Source organism: Mandrillus leucophaeus, unplaced genomic scaffold, assembly GCF_000951045.1.
Source record: "Mandrillus leucophaeus isolate KB7577 unplaced genomic scaffold, Mleu.le_1.0 Scaffold1063, whole genome shotgun sequence".
In the NCBI taxonomy this organism is placed as follows: Eukaryota; Metazoa; Chordata; class Mammalia; order Primates; family Cercopithecidae; genus Mandrillus; species Mandrillus leucophaeus.
In genome coordinates this window covers 1,003,745-1,021,503 of record NW_012098799.1, presented here as the reverse complement: position 1 = coordinate 1,021,503, position 17,759 = coordinate 1,003,745, and the positions used below count along the sequence as shown (strand labels likewise).

General features: G+C 37.1%; 1 protein-coding gene across 5 annotated transcripts in view; it reads right to left on the bottom strand.

Moving 5' to 3' along the window:
• The window catches only part of PLS3 (plastin 3), a 95,096-nt gene that overhangs the window by 28,027 nt on the left and 49,310 nt on the right, over positions 1-17,759 (bottom strand). For 4 of the 5 annotated variants that reach the window (XM_011984457.1, XM_011984467.1, XM_011984474.1 and 1 more), the window contains one exon: positions 6,571-6,734. In XM_011984457.1, the coding sequence (XP_011839847.1) occupies positions 6,571-6,734 (164 nt within the window). The remainder of the gene's footprint in view (positions 1-6,570; positions 6,735-17,759) is intronic. The other variant, XM_011984481.1, reaches the window with a different exon arrangement.

Below are 17,759 nucleotides of genomic sequence, written 5' to 3'. Positions count from 1 at the left end.
TACATGTGCACAACGTGCAGGTTTGTTACATATGTATACATGTGCCATGTTGGTGTGCTGCACCCATTAACTCGTCATTTACATTAGGTATATCTCCTAACACTATCCCTCCCCCTCCCCCCACCCAATAAAAATTGTTGATGCAAAGAAAGATAAAATTTTAAGATCTAACCGAAAAACTATTTTACAGTATAATGGGGTAGCTCATTAGGAATTCATTAAATCAAAAGTTACAGAATAATACGGTTAAAAAAAGTGTTAAGCTGGTAGTAATAGATGACTATCAAGAATAAATACCAAAAAGAAGCTTTTCAGTGATTGTCTTATTGGGGCATTTAAGAAGTCCAGCTTCTCTTCACAGTAAGGAACATTCTAATTATACAAAAGCAAGTTATAACAAAGTAAGTTTCACATCCTAGTACTGTGTAACCATCTGATTGGACATTCTAAAGTTCTGTCTATATTTTTCTGAGGTATTGGAATTTACCTAATTCCAAATGTGTTCCTGATCCACCAATGCGCATGGCTAAATTAGTCAAAGCCAGTAAAACAGGAGCAAGATGTAGAAGCTGTATACAACTTTCTTTAAATGGTGTTTAGAACCCCATTTAAGTGGATTCATTGAAAGAAAACTTAAGACTTAATGGAAAAGTTGCTGAACAAATGCAATTCAAAGACCTTTAACATTTGTGACAAATATGTATTCACACACACATCTCAGGAGGATGCAGCCTATGTCTGCAGTTCACAGAACAGGGTTATAATATACATAACAGTTCAGGTTGTATGTGTCAGAGCAGGCACGAGCAGAAGCAGAAATCCAGCCCAAGCTATACTAACCAAGCCTTGTGTCTTGCACAGGACTGTGTCAGGCCGAAAGGAGTGCCTTGTTGTATTTCATCTTTCCAGGAAGGCACCTTTTTGTAATTAATCCATCTAGAGAAAGTGACTTTTAGTAACTGGTAGAAAAGTTGCTGTATGTGTTGTCAGTAGCCCTATTACTTAGTCATCTTTTCCTGTTGCCTTTCTTAAATCCTAACTTTCTTTGGACTTACAAATACAATTCTGTTCGAGAGAATAGTTAGTAAGCAGTTAAATTTTACAAAATCAAGCTTACTCAGTATTTCCATAGCTGCGATTCTGTGCTAGCTATACCGGTAATTTTGGAGGTAGAATTTTAGAATAAATGTCTGTGTGTGTCTATGTTTGTATATGTATGCAGACACACACATATGCACTACTCTAAATACTACACACAACCAATGAAATCACCCTTCCTGCTCTATGGCCATTATACTGACTTCTAAGTATCAACAGTGAGGAGCTGATGCACACACTTCAGAGAGTTTTCAAATTATTAAAATATTTTTATTTACAATGTGATGTTTTAGTTCAACTGTACATTAACCGTGATGCATTTTGATCCCATAGCTCTCCTTTTGATAACAATGCACCTCCTCTGTGAAAAGACAATAGTCACTAGTCTACTTCTTTCTGTACTCTACTTCACTTAGTGAAACATTGTCTAATAAGTTAAAATCTGAAAGGTGTGCATTTCTTCATGCCTAACATACCAAAGTCCCTGCAATGACAAAAGTGTTACAGCTTCAGAATGAGATATGTAAAGTTATTTTTCCTATTACAAGTGCTTCTGCTTCAAGAATCTTTTACTTCTAAAACTTAGGTTGTTTCAATTATCGTGATTTCAGCTAAAAAATAAATCCAAATTTGTTTATGTCACAGAAAAAAGGATTAATTCGTATTTAAAAAAGAGAACGTCTGGGAATTCGAATTAATAACTAGAACTAGCAAAGTAGGCTGGGCACGGTGGCTTATCTGTAATCCCAGCACTTTGGGAGGCCGAGGTGGGTGGATCACTTGAGGCCAGGAGGAGTTCAAGACCAGCCTGGCCAACTTGATGAAACCCCATCTCTACTAAAAATACAAAAATTAGGTGGGCATGGTGGTGCATGCCTGTAACCCCAGCTACTCAGGAGGCTGACGCATAGAATCACTTGAACCCAAGCGGCAGAGGTTGCAGTGAGCCAAGATGGTGCCACTGTACTTCAGCCTGGGCAAGAGAGCAAGACTCTGTCTCAAAAGAAAAAAAAAAAAGGAAAATAAATTTAAAAAATATATACATATATATAGAATGTCTCTGCTATGTATCCTAATGCAATTACTTATGTAGCTCTAGTAAAACTCCTTCTTATACTTGGCAATGAAATGCAAAGTTTTAATTAAGTTTGCTAATTTTCAAAGGTCTTGCAAAAGTTACATGACCTTCATTTTCTAAATTGTTTCAAATAAATTATTCCAGCTAAGCTTAAACTTTTAGTTTCATAGTATTTTCTTCTATTCCTTGGATTTTAAAGACGTAAAAATGGGCTGGGTGCAGTGGCTCATGCCTGTAATCCCAGCACTTTGGGAGGCTGAGGTGGGCGGATGACTTGAGATCGGGAGTTTGAGACCAGCCTGACCAACATGGAGAAACCCCGTCTCTACTAAAAACACAAAATTAGCTGGTCGTGGTGGCGCATGCCTGTAATCCCAGCTACTCTGGAGGCTGATGCAGAAGAATCCCTTGAACCCAGGAGGCAGAGGTTGCAGTGAGCCGAGATCACGTCATTATACTCTAGCCTGGGCAACAAGAGTGAAACTCCATCTCAAAAAAAAAAAAAAAAAGTAAAAATGATAAGAACTGAGATTTGTATGTCTGTGACATTGATTCACTACAAAAGAATTTGCATTTGACTTTCTACTTTCGTAAAGAAATCGCTTAAGTGGATGATAAAACTATTTGAGTACAAGCTTTGGCTTAACAAGAAATCTCTGAAATCAGAGATAGCACAAGGCTGACTACTGTGCTGGAGTCTTCTCAATGAATCTTTTCAAAGCTGCCCGTTGTGATACTAATGAGCTCACTGTTTTGTGCTGTTTTCTCTCCACAAGGAAAGACTTGCTTTATCATCTGTGAGCTAACTCCTGCTGTACTTTTCTCAGGAAGCAATATCCACTCTTGATCTATACATCCTTTTCAGTGTCCTTTATGGAATATACATGTTTTTTATTCCTTTTATTAAGTTTCACCGCCTTTCTCTCAAAGACGCTCAGCAACTGGCTAACTTCTTTTGACCCCAGAGTCAGCTCAACACAGGACAAGTGGCCAAACCAAAACAATCCAGAGGCATATGACTGAAGAAAGAAAGATTTCAGAAAGAATTGCAAAAAAAAAAAAAAAAAAAAAATTGACTGGCTTCCAGTGTTTGGGGCTTATTTCCAAAATGTTTCCAAAGAGGCAGGTTTGAATTTTTCCATTATTTTGGAATGTCTTGTGGGCCTAAACTTAGTAATATTTGAAAAACATAACTTCTTTAAAAAAAAAAGAGTAACTACCCCAACAACTAACACATACAGCATTTACTATATGTCCAAGACTGTTCTGGGCAGCTTACTTCTCTGCTGAAAGTGCCATACTAGTTTAACAATCAAAGAAAAAAAGTCCTATTATCTTGTAAGCATAAAAATCCAGTATTTTTGGTTTTGAAGTGCTAAGAATTTTAAAAAGCAGGGTATTAAATTTAATTTTCACCTTTAAAGTTTACATACATATAATTTTGGGACTGTTTTTTGCCATACACACGCACACACGCGCGCGCACACACACACACACACACACACTTCTCTGAAATTAACATAAACTGTTTTTGTTTGTAGTTTGGTTTTCAATTAACATCCCTTAAGCAACAATTCAAAGAAAAAGCAAAAACCTAACAAGCAAGAACATGTTTATTTCTATTTCCTTATGCTAATATCTGACAGGAATAACATGATTTCTATTTCTTGGATAACTAAGCTCTACCCATATTTTGTTTGACAATTTGTAAGATGTTTCATTGATGACAAAGCAGATGGGTGTGGACAGACATTTGGTTAATACAGTCATAGTAGTAGCATCTGAAACTTCAGGCAGATTACTTTACTGTCCTTGATATTTCAAATTTCTTGAATAGCGGGGAGGTAGTGGAAAAAGCCACTAGTCCTCTGTGTAATATTGGGCAAAAAGGAAAAATCACTTCCTTTTTCAGAAATCCAAGTTTGCTTGTTTCTTTTCATTTGAAAAGTGTATGAATGTAAATATAATGATTCCTTCCAATTCTAAAATGTATATTCTAACCTAAAATGTCCTCACGAATGTTGTTTTCTTAAAGCCCTGGTGTTGCCAAAATTATTGTGCATGTTCTTTACTTTCAAAGAATATACCAAGGCAATCACACCTCCTCCCTTAAAAGCCACAAATAGCTGTGTAGAAACTACATTTCAAAATCTACAAATTAACAATTTGCCCAAGATCATTTTCAAAGACATTTTCACAATTTTGTCCTTAATAATAATGACACACTGCAAATCCTATTGATTTTGATCTGTTCTTTCTAATATATTAAAAAATTCTGAGCAATAAATTTTATCAAAAACAGCCAATCATAGTTAACTGCTGCTCTGAGCTACTTTAAATTCACAATTAACCATGCAGTTAAAAGGGTAGCAAGTGATACACCAGAAAACATGCAAGTGCTCAAATTGCAAATAAACTGCAACTTACTATTGAACACAGAATTCAAAACAAAAGGCTTTGGCCATAACTGGAGACAAAAAAATGGTGGGAGAAAATCAGTATTTCAAAAGAAAATGGCAGGAACTATATCATTATAATTATGACACAAGTCTGCTTCTTTTTGTTTCTTTCTTTTGAGACGGAGTCTCGCTCTGTTACCAGGCTGGAGTGCAGTGATCTCGGCTCACTGCAACCTCCAACTTCCTGGTTCAAGCGATTCTCCTGCCCCAGCCTCCCAAGTAGCTGGAATTACAGGCACGCACCACCACACCCAGCTAATTTTTGTATTTTTAGTAGAGACCGGGTTTCACCATGTTGGCCAGCATGGTCTCCATCTTCTGACCTCGTGAGCCGCCCGTCTTGGCCTCCCAAAGTGCTGGGATTACAGGCATGAGCCACCGTGCCCGGCCGACAAGTGTGCATTTTAAAAACAATCACAAAACGCTGTCAGCTGAGTAGGCATCATTACTTGGTCAATTTGCTTCTTGAACTACTACGGTGTCCTAAAGGTGTTAATTCTAATTGAAAAAACATTTCAAAATTTCACTTGCTATGGTGAGCCACAGTTACTGATAAGAGTATGTTATCGTTTCAGTTGCCTTGGGGAAAAATAAACCATGACAAAGGAGGATAGGAGTGCTAGGATATTTGTGATAAATATTAGGCACTGATAACTAGTTTGTGATATACTGAAAGGAATTCCTAGTAAGATCTAGTCAAACTCAGCCTTAAATTAATAATAAATACACCAGTAAAGTCATAAAGGGTATCCTTAATTGAGGGAAGAAGCAACAGCTATTCTTTTATTTTTTTAATTAATTAATTAATTAATTAATTTAGAGACAGGGTCTTGCTCTGTCACCCAGACTGGAGGGCAGTGGTGCTATCATAGCTCACTGCAGCCTCAAACTACTGGGCTAAAGCAATCCTTCTGCCTCAGCCTCTTGAGTAGCTAGGACTATAGGCTCGAGCTACCATGCTGGGCTAATTTAAAAAACGTTTTTGTACAGATGGGGTCTCCCTAAGTTGCCCAAGCTGACAAAGTCTCCCTAACTTGCCCAAGTTGATCTTGAATGCCCGGCCTCAAGAGACCCTCCTGCCTCAGCCTACCAAAGTGCTGGAGTTACAGGTGTGAGCCACCACACCCAGTCAGCTATTTTTAACATGTATCTCAAATACATTGTCAATAAATACAGACTGAAAATGGCATAAGTCTAAAAAATCTAGTCCTCACTTGCTAGCAGCCAATAGTGGTAGGCATTGAAGAACCGTGTGCCAAGTATACATTTTCCAGGCACTGAGTAGAGAACACCAAAGTAAGTTCTGGGAGTGGAGTGGGGGGTGAAAGAATTAAAAACTCAGCCCCTAACCTTGAAGAATATTTGATGAAACTAGAGAAGAAAACAAAAATTTTAAATGCCTCTTCCAATGGACTAAAAAGATATGCTTCAAACTTTTAATTATCAAAATTATCATCCTAGAGAAAATGGTTCAGTTAAACACCCCTACCACAAGAGTGGAAAACAACTTTTTAATAAGAAAGTTCAGCTCAGGAAGCTTCCGAGACTGTGAGTCAGGGTGTATCATTAAAATTTTGGAGCACACTGTTCACCATGGGAGAGACAATACTTCAAAGATGTCACTTATCACCTTGATAACGGCCCTTTAATGATGCCATGAAAGAAGACTGTTCACATTATACAACTTATCACCTTAACACTTTACCATGTTATATCTTTGTTCCTGCAGTGCTCTTTTTCTCGATTCATTTGTTAAGATATTCTAGCAGCTAAAAGAAGTAAATTTAGTGGGCAGGATGACAGAAATTTATTAGTTATAACAGTACTAATATGATATATTTAGGAACTTAACATAATAGTACTTAATACTATAACATCCCACTAGATGAAGGAATATCTATTACTTCTAATAATCGGGAATTTTCACATACTTACGTAAACAAATTCGTCAAAACTTATTTTCCCATCTTTATTCCTGTCACCATCCAGCATGAGTTTCTGAATAATTTCTCTCACTTTATATCCTGGTAATGGCATATTAGCTTCCTTGAAGAGCTCATGAAGTTCATAGTCACAAATGAATCCATTGCTGTTGAGATCTTTGTAAAAAAGGAGAGCAAGCAAAAAAGGAAAAAATTGAGATACATAATTTATTAAGAGTATTTCCCTTCATTTGAGGCTCAGTTCATAAGCTCACTTAAATAAAATATTTTCTTATTGTGGGGAACATAAGATTGTTTGAAAGGGAAATGGACATTTTAGTGGAAAAAGCAAGGTTTTATATCATGTATCCTGTGATTTAAGCAATGTGTATGTAGATTTACTTAAAAAGAACATCCCTAAGTTCAAGAAAGCATAGTTGGTTAATACAATTATTATTAACTTGGAGCTAATAGGATTTAAAAAAAGAACTAATAGATCGTAAACCTACAAAACACTTCCACAGTGTAGAACAATTTCTACTGTAACTATAGGAATTTTGTGTTTCTTATTCTTCCATTGATCTAAAAGAACTTTTAGGAACTTAATGCTGATTCTGTTTCAAAGCACATCTGAAATTAAGCAATCATGTTCAGTGCCAATTATTTTGAGTTAATGTAAATAAACATTAATTCAAGACAAATACAGAGTTCATAAAAATAAATGCACTACTGACGAAATCAGATGTTTAACATGACTCTATAAATAACCTTTTAATTTTTGTACTACTGAAGTTTCTCAGAGTATATCTTGAAGTGCTGATTAAATGAATGATATTTATTCTGAAGCTTTTAAAAATAGAAAAAAAACCTGATCAATGGCCAAAAGTTAATTTATTGAGAAAAAGGCTAATGTCCTGAGGGTTGTAACCACTTAAGTATATATTTTTCTGTGAATACAGTTTGATGTTCACAAGTAATTTCAAATATCTTCTGTTCAATAATGACTTATTCCTTAGGTCCCGCTGATTTTCATATGTAAATTTAATTATAATAGAAGGAAACAACCTGAATAGAGAAATGACTCAAGATGACCTTAGCGCGTTTAAGAAAATGTATTGTGGCCGGGCACAGTGGCTCACGCCTGTAATCCCAGCACTTTGGGAGGCAGAGATGGGTGGATCACCTGAGGTCAGGAGTTCGAGACCAGCCTGGCCAACATGGTGAAATCCCCTCTCTACTAAAAATACAAAAAATTAGCCAGGCATAGTGGCGGGTGCCTGTAATTTCAGCTAATCGGGAGGCTGAGGCAGGAGAATCGCTTGAACCTGGGAGGTGGAGGCTGCAGTGAGCCAAGATAGCACGAGTGCACTCCAGCCTGGGCAACAAAGTGAGACTACATCACAAAAAAATATTAAAATAAAAAATAAAAAAATAAAGCAGGCTAAGCACGGTGACTCACGCCTGTAATCCCAGCCTTTGGGAGGCGGAGGCAGGTGGATCACTTGAGCTCAGGAGTTCGAGACCAGCCTGGCCCACATGGCAAAACCCCATCTTTACTAAAAATACAAAAATTAGCTGGGTATGGTGGCAGACGCTTATAGTCCCTCCTACTCGGGAGGCTGTGGCAGGAGAATCGCCTGAACCTGGATTGCGTCAATGCACTGCAGCCTGGGTGACAGAGCAAGACTCTGTGTCAAAAAAAAAAAAAAAAAAAAGGGTAGGGAGTTAGACTGGGGCTATTTTGCCCCCAGGAGACATTTTTGATTCCCATAACTGGAGAAGGGAGTTGGGCTGGGAGAGGAAGCACCTGGCATACAGTGGAAAGAGGCTGGGGATGCTTCTAAATATCTTACAATGGATATGACCCCTCCCCGGTATGTACAACACAAGAATTATGCAGCTCAAAATGTCAGTTGTGCTGAAGTTGAGTAACCCTGGGTTATAGAGATATTGGGGGGCAGGGATGGTTGTGGTGCTACTACTTAGACAGAATGGGTAAGGAAGGCCACTTCGATGAGGTTATATTTGAATGAAGACTTCTATGAGGTAAGGGAAGCAAATCATGTGGCTATCTGGGGCAAGAGATTTCGGGAAGAGGAAATAGCAAATGCAAAGTCAGTGATGCTGCAGTGTGTCTGGTGTGTTTCGGAAAAAGTAAAGATCCAAAAGTAAAGATCCAATATGACTTGGGTAGAGTGAACAAGGGGGAAAATGAGATACAAGGTCAGGGAGCTAGCTGATCATGCAAGTTCTGCTAGGCCAATGTATTCCATGGAATACACTGAAATTTCTTTCTAAGTGTGATCTATGTGTAATTCACATTATCCAATTTTTGGTCAATTACTAAAATTGCAATTTGCAAGAATGCTCTGGGGGATTAAAAATTAAATTAAATTAAAATATTAAGCATACTGTATGGAACCATCTTGCCAATATTTTGAATGCTGATGAAATTCTGTTTAGTTTTAATGCAGTCTATTTTAAGTATTAAAGTTTCTTAAACATTGATTACTACATTTTAAATCTATGAATTAAAACATCTGTACTTTTATTTTTACTTTTATATTTCTTTGAGACAGGGTCTCTGTTGCCCAAGCTGGAGTGGCACGAGCATGGCTCACTGCAGCCTCAACCTCCTGGGCTCAAGCAATCCTCCTGCCTCAGCTCTCCGGCATGGCTGGGACCAAAGGTGGGCACAATTATGCCTGGTCAATTAAAATATCTGTACTTTTAAAACATCAATAACAAACCACTCAATACTTAGTGTGAAAATCACTTAGATTTCCTTCGAGGTAAAGCACTTAATTTCCCTAGGGCGTATATTCACTTTCTTTGCTTTGGATTTATAAAAGGTCATACATCAAACTCTTTATTTCTACATGTAAAGTGTTTCTATGTAGAAATCAATCCATCAATAATGTCTGCAGTTGCTAAAAAGAACAAAGTAATTCCCATGGCACTGTGGTAAAATTTTAGTGGCTCTTGTTTTATGAATGTCTTGGGTTTAAATACACCTGCTCCCATGCATATATCAAGTTGTTTTTCCTATTTCCTTTCTAAAATTACAGTGGAGCTCAGTACTAGAGAGTAAGTGTGGCATAGTGAAAGAAACACAGCATGCATGCTTGAAGAGACACACAGTGGGAATAATGTGACACAGTGTCTTATCTCAACTTGGCTATTAATTTGCACAAGTTACCTCTTCAGGCCTTAGTTTTCTCATCTGTAAAAGGCGGGCTTTGGACCACATATCTCTAAAGTTCCTTTTTGGTTCTATCACACTGATTATAAATCAGAATACACAAGACTTCATAACTCTCCCCCCACACAAACACTTTCAAAACCTGGAGATAGAATAGTAATGCGTATTAAATACAGATAGAGTGATAACATTCTGATCACTACTATACCTTATTACCTAAGTATAACATTCTATCGTTTTTATGATATCTTTGGAGGAAGAGATAGCTTATTCCCTTTAACTATCAAAATGTTGTCCACTTTAGTGGGTTCTTTTTTTCTTTTAAGCTATTTTATTTCTTTATTTTGAGACTAAGTCTCACTCTGTCACCCAGGTTGGAGTGCAGTGGCATGATCTTGGCTCACTACAACCTCCGCCTTCTGAGTTCAAGCGATTCTCCTGCCTCAGTCTCCTGAGTAGCTGGGTTACAGGCATGTGCCACCATGCCTGGCCAACTTCTGTATTTTTAGTAGAGATGGGGTTTCATCATGTTGGCCAGGCTGGTCTTGAACTCCTGGCCTCAAGTGATCCTCCCACCTTGGCCTCCTAAAGTGGTAGGATTATAGGCATGAGTCACCAAGCCCAGCCAATTTTTTTATTTAAAAAAGTATCTTTAGAGACAGGGTCTCATTCTGTTGCCCAGGCTGGAGTACAGTGGCACAATCATAGCTCACTGCAGCCTTGAAATCCTGGGCTCAAGCAATCCTCCCACCTCAGCCTCCTGAGTAGCTGACACTACAGGCTTTCACCACTATGCCCAGCTAACTTTTTGTTTTTTGTATTTTTTGTAGAGATAGGGTCTCACTATATTGACCAGGCTAATCTCAAACTCCTGGCCTCAAATGATCCTCCCACCTTGGCCTCCCAAAGTGTTGGGATTACAGGTATGAGCCACTGTGCTTTGATTCTAGTTTAGACTGTAGTATATAACAGGTATATAACAGGTATTGTTCTTTTTGTATTCTCAGTGTTATAATAGAAGTGGAAGGTAGAGATGTTTTTAATTCAATGTGGGAGAACTACAGTGGATTCAAAGCTATATGAAACTGACTAAGGCCCAGAAAGTCTATCCGGCTGTCTATTTGTATTAGGTTAGAATACAGGTCTGGTGGCTGGGACTGGTAGCTCATGCCTGTAATCCCAGTGCTTTGGGAGGCCGAAGCAGGAGGATCAGTTGAACCCAGGATTTCGAGGCTGCAGTGAGCTATGACGGCATCATTGCACTTTAGCCTGGGCACAAGTGAGACACTGTCTCAAAAGCAAAAACAAAAAACTCCAGAAGTTTGGGTCACAGGGAGAATTACTATTTGCATGAATCCTTCCTGAGATAACCTCCCTTGAGCATTAATTAGAAGACAGTTCACTGAAGTGATTAAAAGATGCCAGGAAGTAGCCACCCTAAAACATAACTAACATAAAATAACCACATTTGGAAATTTCATTTTGAAGTAAGGGTAGTAGTAACAGATGCTTTTAGAAAGGGACAGGAAAATTTTAAAGGAAATTGGAGGAATAAGAATTTGTTATTACATGACAAACTTCCTTATTAGGCTGCAAATCTCCCGATAAAGATTCTTTTAAATCTTTGTATCTCCACTCCAATATGTAGCACAATCTTTTGTATATAATAAGCAGTGGGAAAAAAAATTATTTTTGTAGAATCACTGATTCTCAGGAATTGACCAAGGAAAGAATGCTCTAATCCTAGATGAGCATTTTAAAAACAAAACTAAACAACAATGACAAAAATACAGAAATAGCACTCAAAGACTGAATGGCAATTCATCGAGAAACCAAAACTTGACAGAAATATCCCTTAAATAACATTCAATCTCATTCCCTTTGTTCTAATCCTGTCCCTACCCAGCAGCCTTCAGATCTGTAATTTGGTTTTCTAAGTGAGCACACCCATCAAGGAGGGCCCAAGTGGACAACCAGTGATAGCTCTCTGGTCAGAATCTCTTTTGTTCCAAATGTAGAAACCTGCTTTGGCTTTAATGAGAAAGGAGATGCACACTTGTTTAAGTATGAGTCACCCTCCAGAGCAAACTGAGTACCTACCCTGTGGGTAGACACCCCCTGGGCTAGATGCCAAAGATACAGAAATGAATCAAATGGAACCCCTGGGTCTTACTTGAAACTGTGGCTACAAAGTCCTTGTAAAAATTTTGAGTCACGTTGAATACATATCCTTACTCTTTCCTGGGATGAGAAGAATGTGTGTTCTCTTCTAAAAATTTTACCTATTCTGCCATTTTCCCATATTTTAGCCCCCAGTGTCAGTCCCACTTACACTACCTCCCATGATCAAAGGCATTTTAGTGTTAGTACGAGTCAATTTTATCAAGCCTTTCTTAGAGCTCTTAAATCATATATTTTGAAGAAAACAATTTCAATTTAAACAAGAAGGCAGAGGGAGCCTAAAAAGGCAGCTAGCAATTAATTTTACAAAACCTCCCAGCTGGTAAAGTACTTGAGAGACAAAATAGCATGCAATTATTCTTAAAGAGTTTTATGCTAATTTTATTTCCAACCCTCAGTCAAAAAACCAAAAACATCCTTAAACAATATCAAACATCTAATGTGGTTTGGAAGGCCAGAAAAAAGGTAGTACAATGGGATTTTAGAAAGCTTCCATCTCATGAGGTGCTCACAACTTTTAGTCTACTTCTAAGACTAACTTGTTGCAATTTTAAAAAATAAACATATATGCTGATGACTATTCAATCTAATTTTCTACATCGGAGAAAAGTAGTTTCATTTTACAAACTGGCTAAATGATAGTCTTTGAGTCATGTTTTCCTCATGCGTAAAATAAAATAACTGAGGTACCTGAATGATTCCCAAATAGTCCAAAATGAATTTTGGATACTTTTTTGTTATTCAAAAGCAAAATGAGAATAAGAATAATGTGGCAAGGTTTTTCAAAAAGACAATTTAATTTTTTTAAAATCACAAGACTATGTCCTTATTTGTGGTTAAAATGTCCACTTTAAAAACAAAGCATTGGAATTATAATGTTGCTGTTCAGTATGTTTGATGGTGAACTTCTCATATTCTGAGTTTTGACATAAACATGAGAACTTAATAGTAAACTGATCCAAAATACACATATCTAGATTGGAAGTCGTTTTAATAACTAGATATTAAAATCATAACCACCAGGCATGATGGCAGTCCTTTATTTTCTCATTCATGCTGCCAATATTCTGCAACTCCTTTTTGGCTCACTTGCCATTTTCTCATTAACTACACATTGGTATGGAGTGGGAAAGGCTCTGTGTTTTGAAGACTCTTCTGTTCCAGCATCATAGTTTCCAACCAGCTGATAAAGTAGACATAAATTACCATACTGCCTCTATTATGCAGAGCAGTTTCAATGCCAGCACGTCTCAACCTTTTGGTTTAGAAAATATGGTCAGTATGGGTGGACATTAAGGAGAAGCTGGATAAAGGAAACTCTACCTTATCACTGAACACAATTCTGGCAGAAAGTAAAGGGTTAAATTTGAGTAAATTGACAAAGTGTTATTTTTTTAAAAGAAGAAAATTATGATACTTAAAAAAATCACTAAGCAGCACTCAATGCTGCACCAGACAGGCCCATTTTTCATATTGACCACTGAATTCATCAGAAAAAAAACCAACTGTTACAAGGAGTGTTTTCTCTCTCTCTCTCTCTCTCTCTCTCTGATGACACATGGAGGTTCACATCTGCATTTTGTTTTAAAGGAAACCTCATTATTCTCTTTTACCAAGTATTATTTTAAATACCATTTAACTCCCCCACCGCCCTCCCCTAAGTAAACCTTAAAGTAAATAAACTTATTACACAGCCATGTTCCTGCAGAAGTTTGAATCACACCAAGAATGCATATCCTTAAAAGGAAATGTTTTCCCTCCCCTTGCATCCTGTTATTTAAGCTATTTTAAGTACTTGTCTGGAGAAAGCTAAGCCAGAATCCAAGTGGTTTTGATTTTAGCTGCTGTTTTACACTGCCCATGTCCAGGTGGTACGTGCTGCAATCTATCACTTCAAAAGCGTCTTTTGGGGTGCTATTTTGTCTTATAAATTTGACAGTAATAAAGACTGGGATTTTCTTTGACGCTCAGGTTGTGTGTGTGTGTGTGTGTGTGTGTGTGTGTGTGTGTGTGTGTTGCTTTAAACATCCTTGAATCTGTCTAAATCTGGTGTCTTTCTTTATGAAGAGGTTACATATTGTGTGCCCTAATCTGCAACACACATGCGACCTCTCTATTAGCCCACTCAGGACAGTGCTCATTAGGACTTAAAGAAGAAAGCCTATCAAGTGCAGATGCATATCCTTTGGGAAAAGTTGGATTTAAAAGTTCAATTTGGTTTGACCAACATATTCTACAAATTTTCTGCGCTAAAGAAATGACAAAAGGAATCTATTTATCTAACAATAATGGGTTTACATACATACATACACAATCCTGAATGCCCATGAAAACTCACAAAATACTGATTTAAAAGACTCGGTCAAAAGACTTGGGCAGAAGAATTTACACTATATTCCATCCTAAGATCTAAGCAGTAAAATCAAGCTTTCATTAGGCATTAAAACCTTAGAAAAGGCAGCTGCTAAACATCTCCAGATGCTTAGTTAAACATGAGGTTTACCTCTCACAGCTTATACCTTTTGAGGTAGCTCACTGCAGCAAATATAAGAGGCAGTTTAATGAGTTCCAGCTAAGGGTAGACTGGAGGTTGCTGCGTTAGAGTTCACTGTACTAGTGGATTTCCAAAGATGGAGGTCAAGTACAGCAGAAGGCTGGACAAGTTTAGAGGGTGAGACCAGCTAATCAAAAATGTTTATCAGTCCTTTTCTGACTCAAAATTTCCAGCAGTTTGGCCATCATTTTCCCCCTGCTGCAACTCTCGTTTTAAAAATACATCTGTGTTCTCACACACACGTGTGCTCTTGCTTTTACCCATGCACCCACACATGTGTACTCCTCACTAGCTTCCACACCTTGGAAACATGGTTTTCCGACTATCCCAAGACCTCCACTTCTAATAATCCATATATAATTAACCAGATGGCACAATGAAAGAGCACTGATTAGTTTCATTTTTTTTAGATGGGCTATAGTTTTGTTTTTGTTTTAAGGCATAATTAAACAAATATGCACTGGTGTAGTTTTATTGAATACTAAAAGTAAATTAAACTAAAGCACTTTTTTTTTTGTGGCATCATCCTGATGTGTGTGTTTTTGTTTTTGTTTTTTTTTGTTTTGTTTTGTTTTTTGAGACGGAGTCTTGCTCTGTCACCCAGGCTGGAGTGCAGTGGCACAATCTCGGCTCACTGCAAGCTCTGCCTCCCAGGTTCATGCCATTCTCCTGCCTCAGCCTCCCGAGTAGCTAGGACTACAGGCGCCCGCCACCATGCTCGGTTCATTTTTTGGTATTTTTAGTAGAGATGGGGTTTCACCATGTTAGCCAGGATGGTCTTGATCTCCTGACCTCGTGATCCGCCCGCCTTGGCCTCCCAAAGTGCTGGGATTACAGGAGCGCCCGGCCGAGTGTTTTTTATATACTAGAGAATATCAAGTAATTTGAAACAACTCAACTTCCCGGGATGAGAGGAGTCTGGTATAGCTACAACCACCACAACCAATTTTTTTCTTGCTTAGTTTGGTGGGAAACTTCAAAGGAATACACCCATACTATTCCTAGTCATTTAAGAAACCCCATTATTCTTTTATTTCAAAAGTGCTGAATTCATGTTTAAAAAACCTCAGTAGTGAGTGCTCAGGAGGGAAAAAAGGCAAGGCAAGGTAAGTGTTTGCAGTACTAAAGCAACTCTGCAAAGATTTACATTACATGAATTTTTCTTTATGACAAGTAATCATCCAAATGACCACTAGCTTCCATAGCAAGATTAAAGGCTTAGAATGTAAAAGACAGTTTCTAGATGGTAAAATATTAATACCTAAGTGTTTTGAAAGATGTTATTTATTCTTCTTTAGAAAAAGCTATGTATTCCAGCATTTAAATTAAAATGGAAACATCATGAAGTACAAAAATTGATAACTAACGTTTCTGCTACTGGGAAGCACGGGAAACAATTGTTGAGAAAATTAAAATAATTATATGAGCTTGGAGATTAAAACTAAGCAGGTGCAGAAAGTGAGTGAAAAGAGAACTTTAAATTCTAATACTCAATTTATTGCTAGTAAAGAGAGTTTCAAAGCACTATTAATTGATTGAACAAAACCTATGATTAGCAGTAATTACAGAGATTTTCTCCACACACTATGATTTTGCTGAATTTCTAAGGAGATAATCAAGGCTATTATTGTTAATAGATGGGGAAAATCATCTAATGATTTCCATATTTTGTCGCAATCGAACTGAGACAAAGTAGTCTTTCCTATTCTCTGCCAACCCACCCCCACAAAAAGGAAAAACTGTCCTTCACAGGATAATAAGTTATAGAGCTTGTTTTTAAAATAAAGTGTTCCTGAATTAGGAAAAAAATTTCTGTAACACCTTTGACAGTTGCCTGAGGGTTCTGTAACTAACAACAACTTAAAACTAAAAAGATTTTTTAAAGAAAATCGAAAGACTGCTGGGTCCTTAAATGAGTTTCTAAAAGATGGAGTACACACAAGCATTATTATGCTGAAAAATACATATAAATTTTATATGCTACAATTTAATGGCAAAAACCTTTCATAATAAATTCCACTGTAATGAAAATCTTCACAACAAAGGCCCTCTGAATGTATAGTCGATAATGACAAAAATCCCAGTACATCAAAAGGCTACATGTATATAGTTCCTTGGGTTTCAATCAGTGAAATATTTACTGAGAACCTAACATGTGTGCAACACTATGCTAGATACTGAGTGGACACTACAAAAGAATAATATTCACAACAGGCAGGAATTCTGGATTCCAGAATTCTTTACAGCATATATAGTAATAAGAGCCTGAGTATGTTAGGAACATATGCCTGGCAGGGGCGTTGGCAAACTGTACGCCTATCTTAAACTCTACTTAAACAATAGCTCCACAATGACCTTTTCTTGCAGTCAAACTTCTCATTGATTCCTTACTTAATACAATTTAACTGCTTCCACTATGAAGATGATTGGTCAATCCTCTTTATGTCATTAAGCTTTTAAGGGACAATGAAGTTCTTTTACTTGTAAAATGTATTCCAAGTCTCATCAGGTAAATAATATCTGAATTATCTTTAATTTTTAAGGAATATTGCACATAATTATTTCCAAGATGCTGCATGTGAGGACAAGACCTGTATTCAGCTTTTACTTGAGGAGATGAGTACTTAATAGGGCATGGTGTCTACTCCGAAATTCTATTCATAAAGAACAAATTAAGCTGCTGCTAATGTTGAAAGATGAATATAAATTTTAAAAAAGGTTCGACAAATGCACTCCTAAAACAATTATAAGACTATTTTGACAGAATGAGAGACATTAAAAAAAAAAAAAAAAACTCTTGCAGCCAAGAATTCACTTGCTGTTATATATTAAACTATGTAGCATTTTTCTTACAGTAAGTGGTATCCATGGCAAGTTAATTAACTGCTATTTTTATACACACACACACACACACGCAATCATGTTAGATTCAGGACTATTCAGTTTTTTCTAGTTAAAATTTTGATGGGATTATGAATGGTCACTCTGGCTGGGGTCATTATTCTTCCCAAGGTACACTGCTACTACTGAATGATTTCATAGAAAATGTTGATCATAAATATATGGGAACAGAAGTGGATATTTCCTCATTTTTCACTAATGGGATTTTCAACACAGGTCTAATGGCAAATTCTGACTTATATAACAAATCATTATATGAGCTAATTCTGTACCCTGTAGTCAAGGAGATACCAAATAATAATAATCTACCTCTTTAAGCACATGCTGATTCATGTATTTACATAAGTAGTCTGTTCTTACCCTG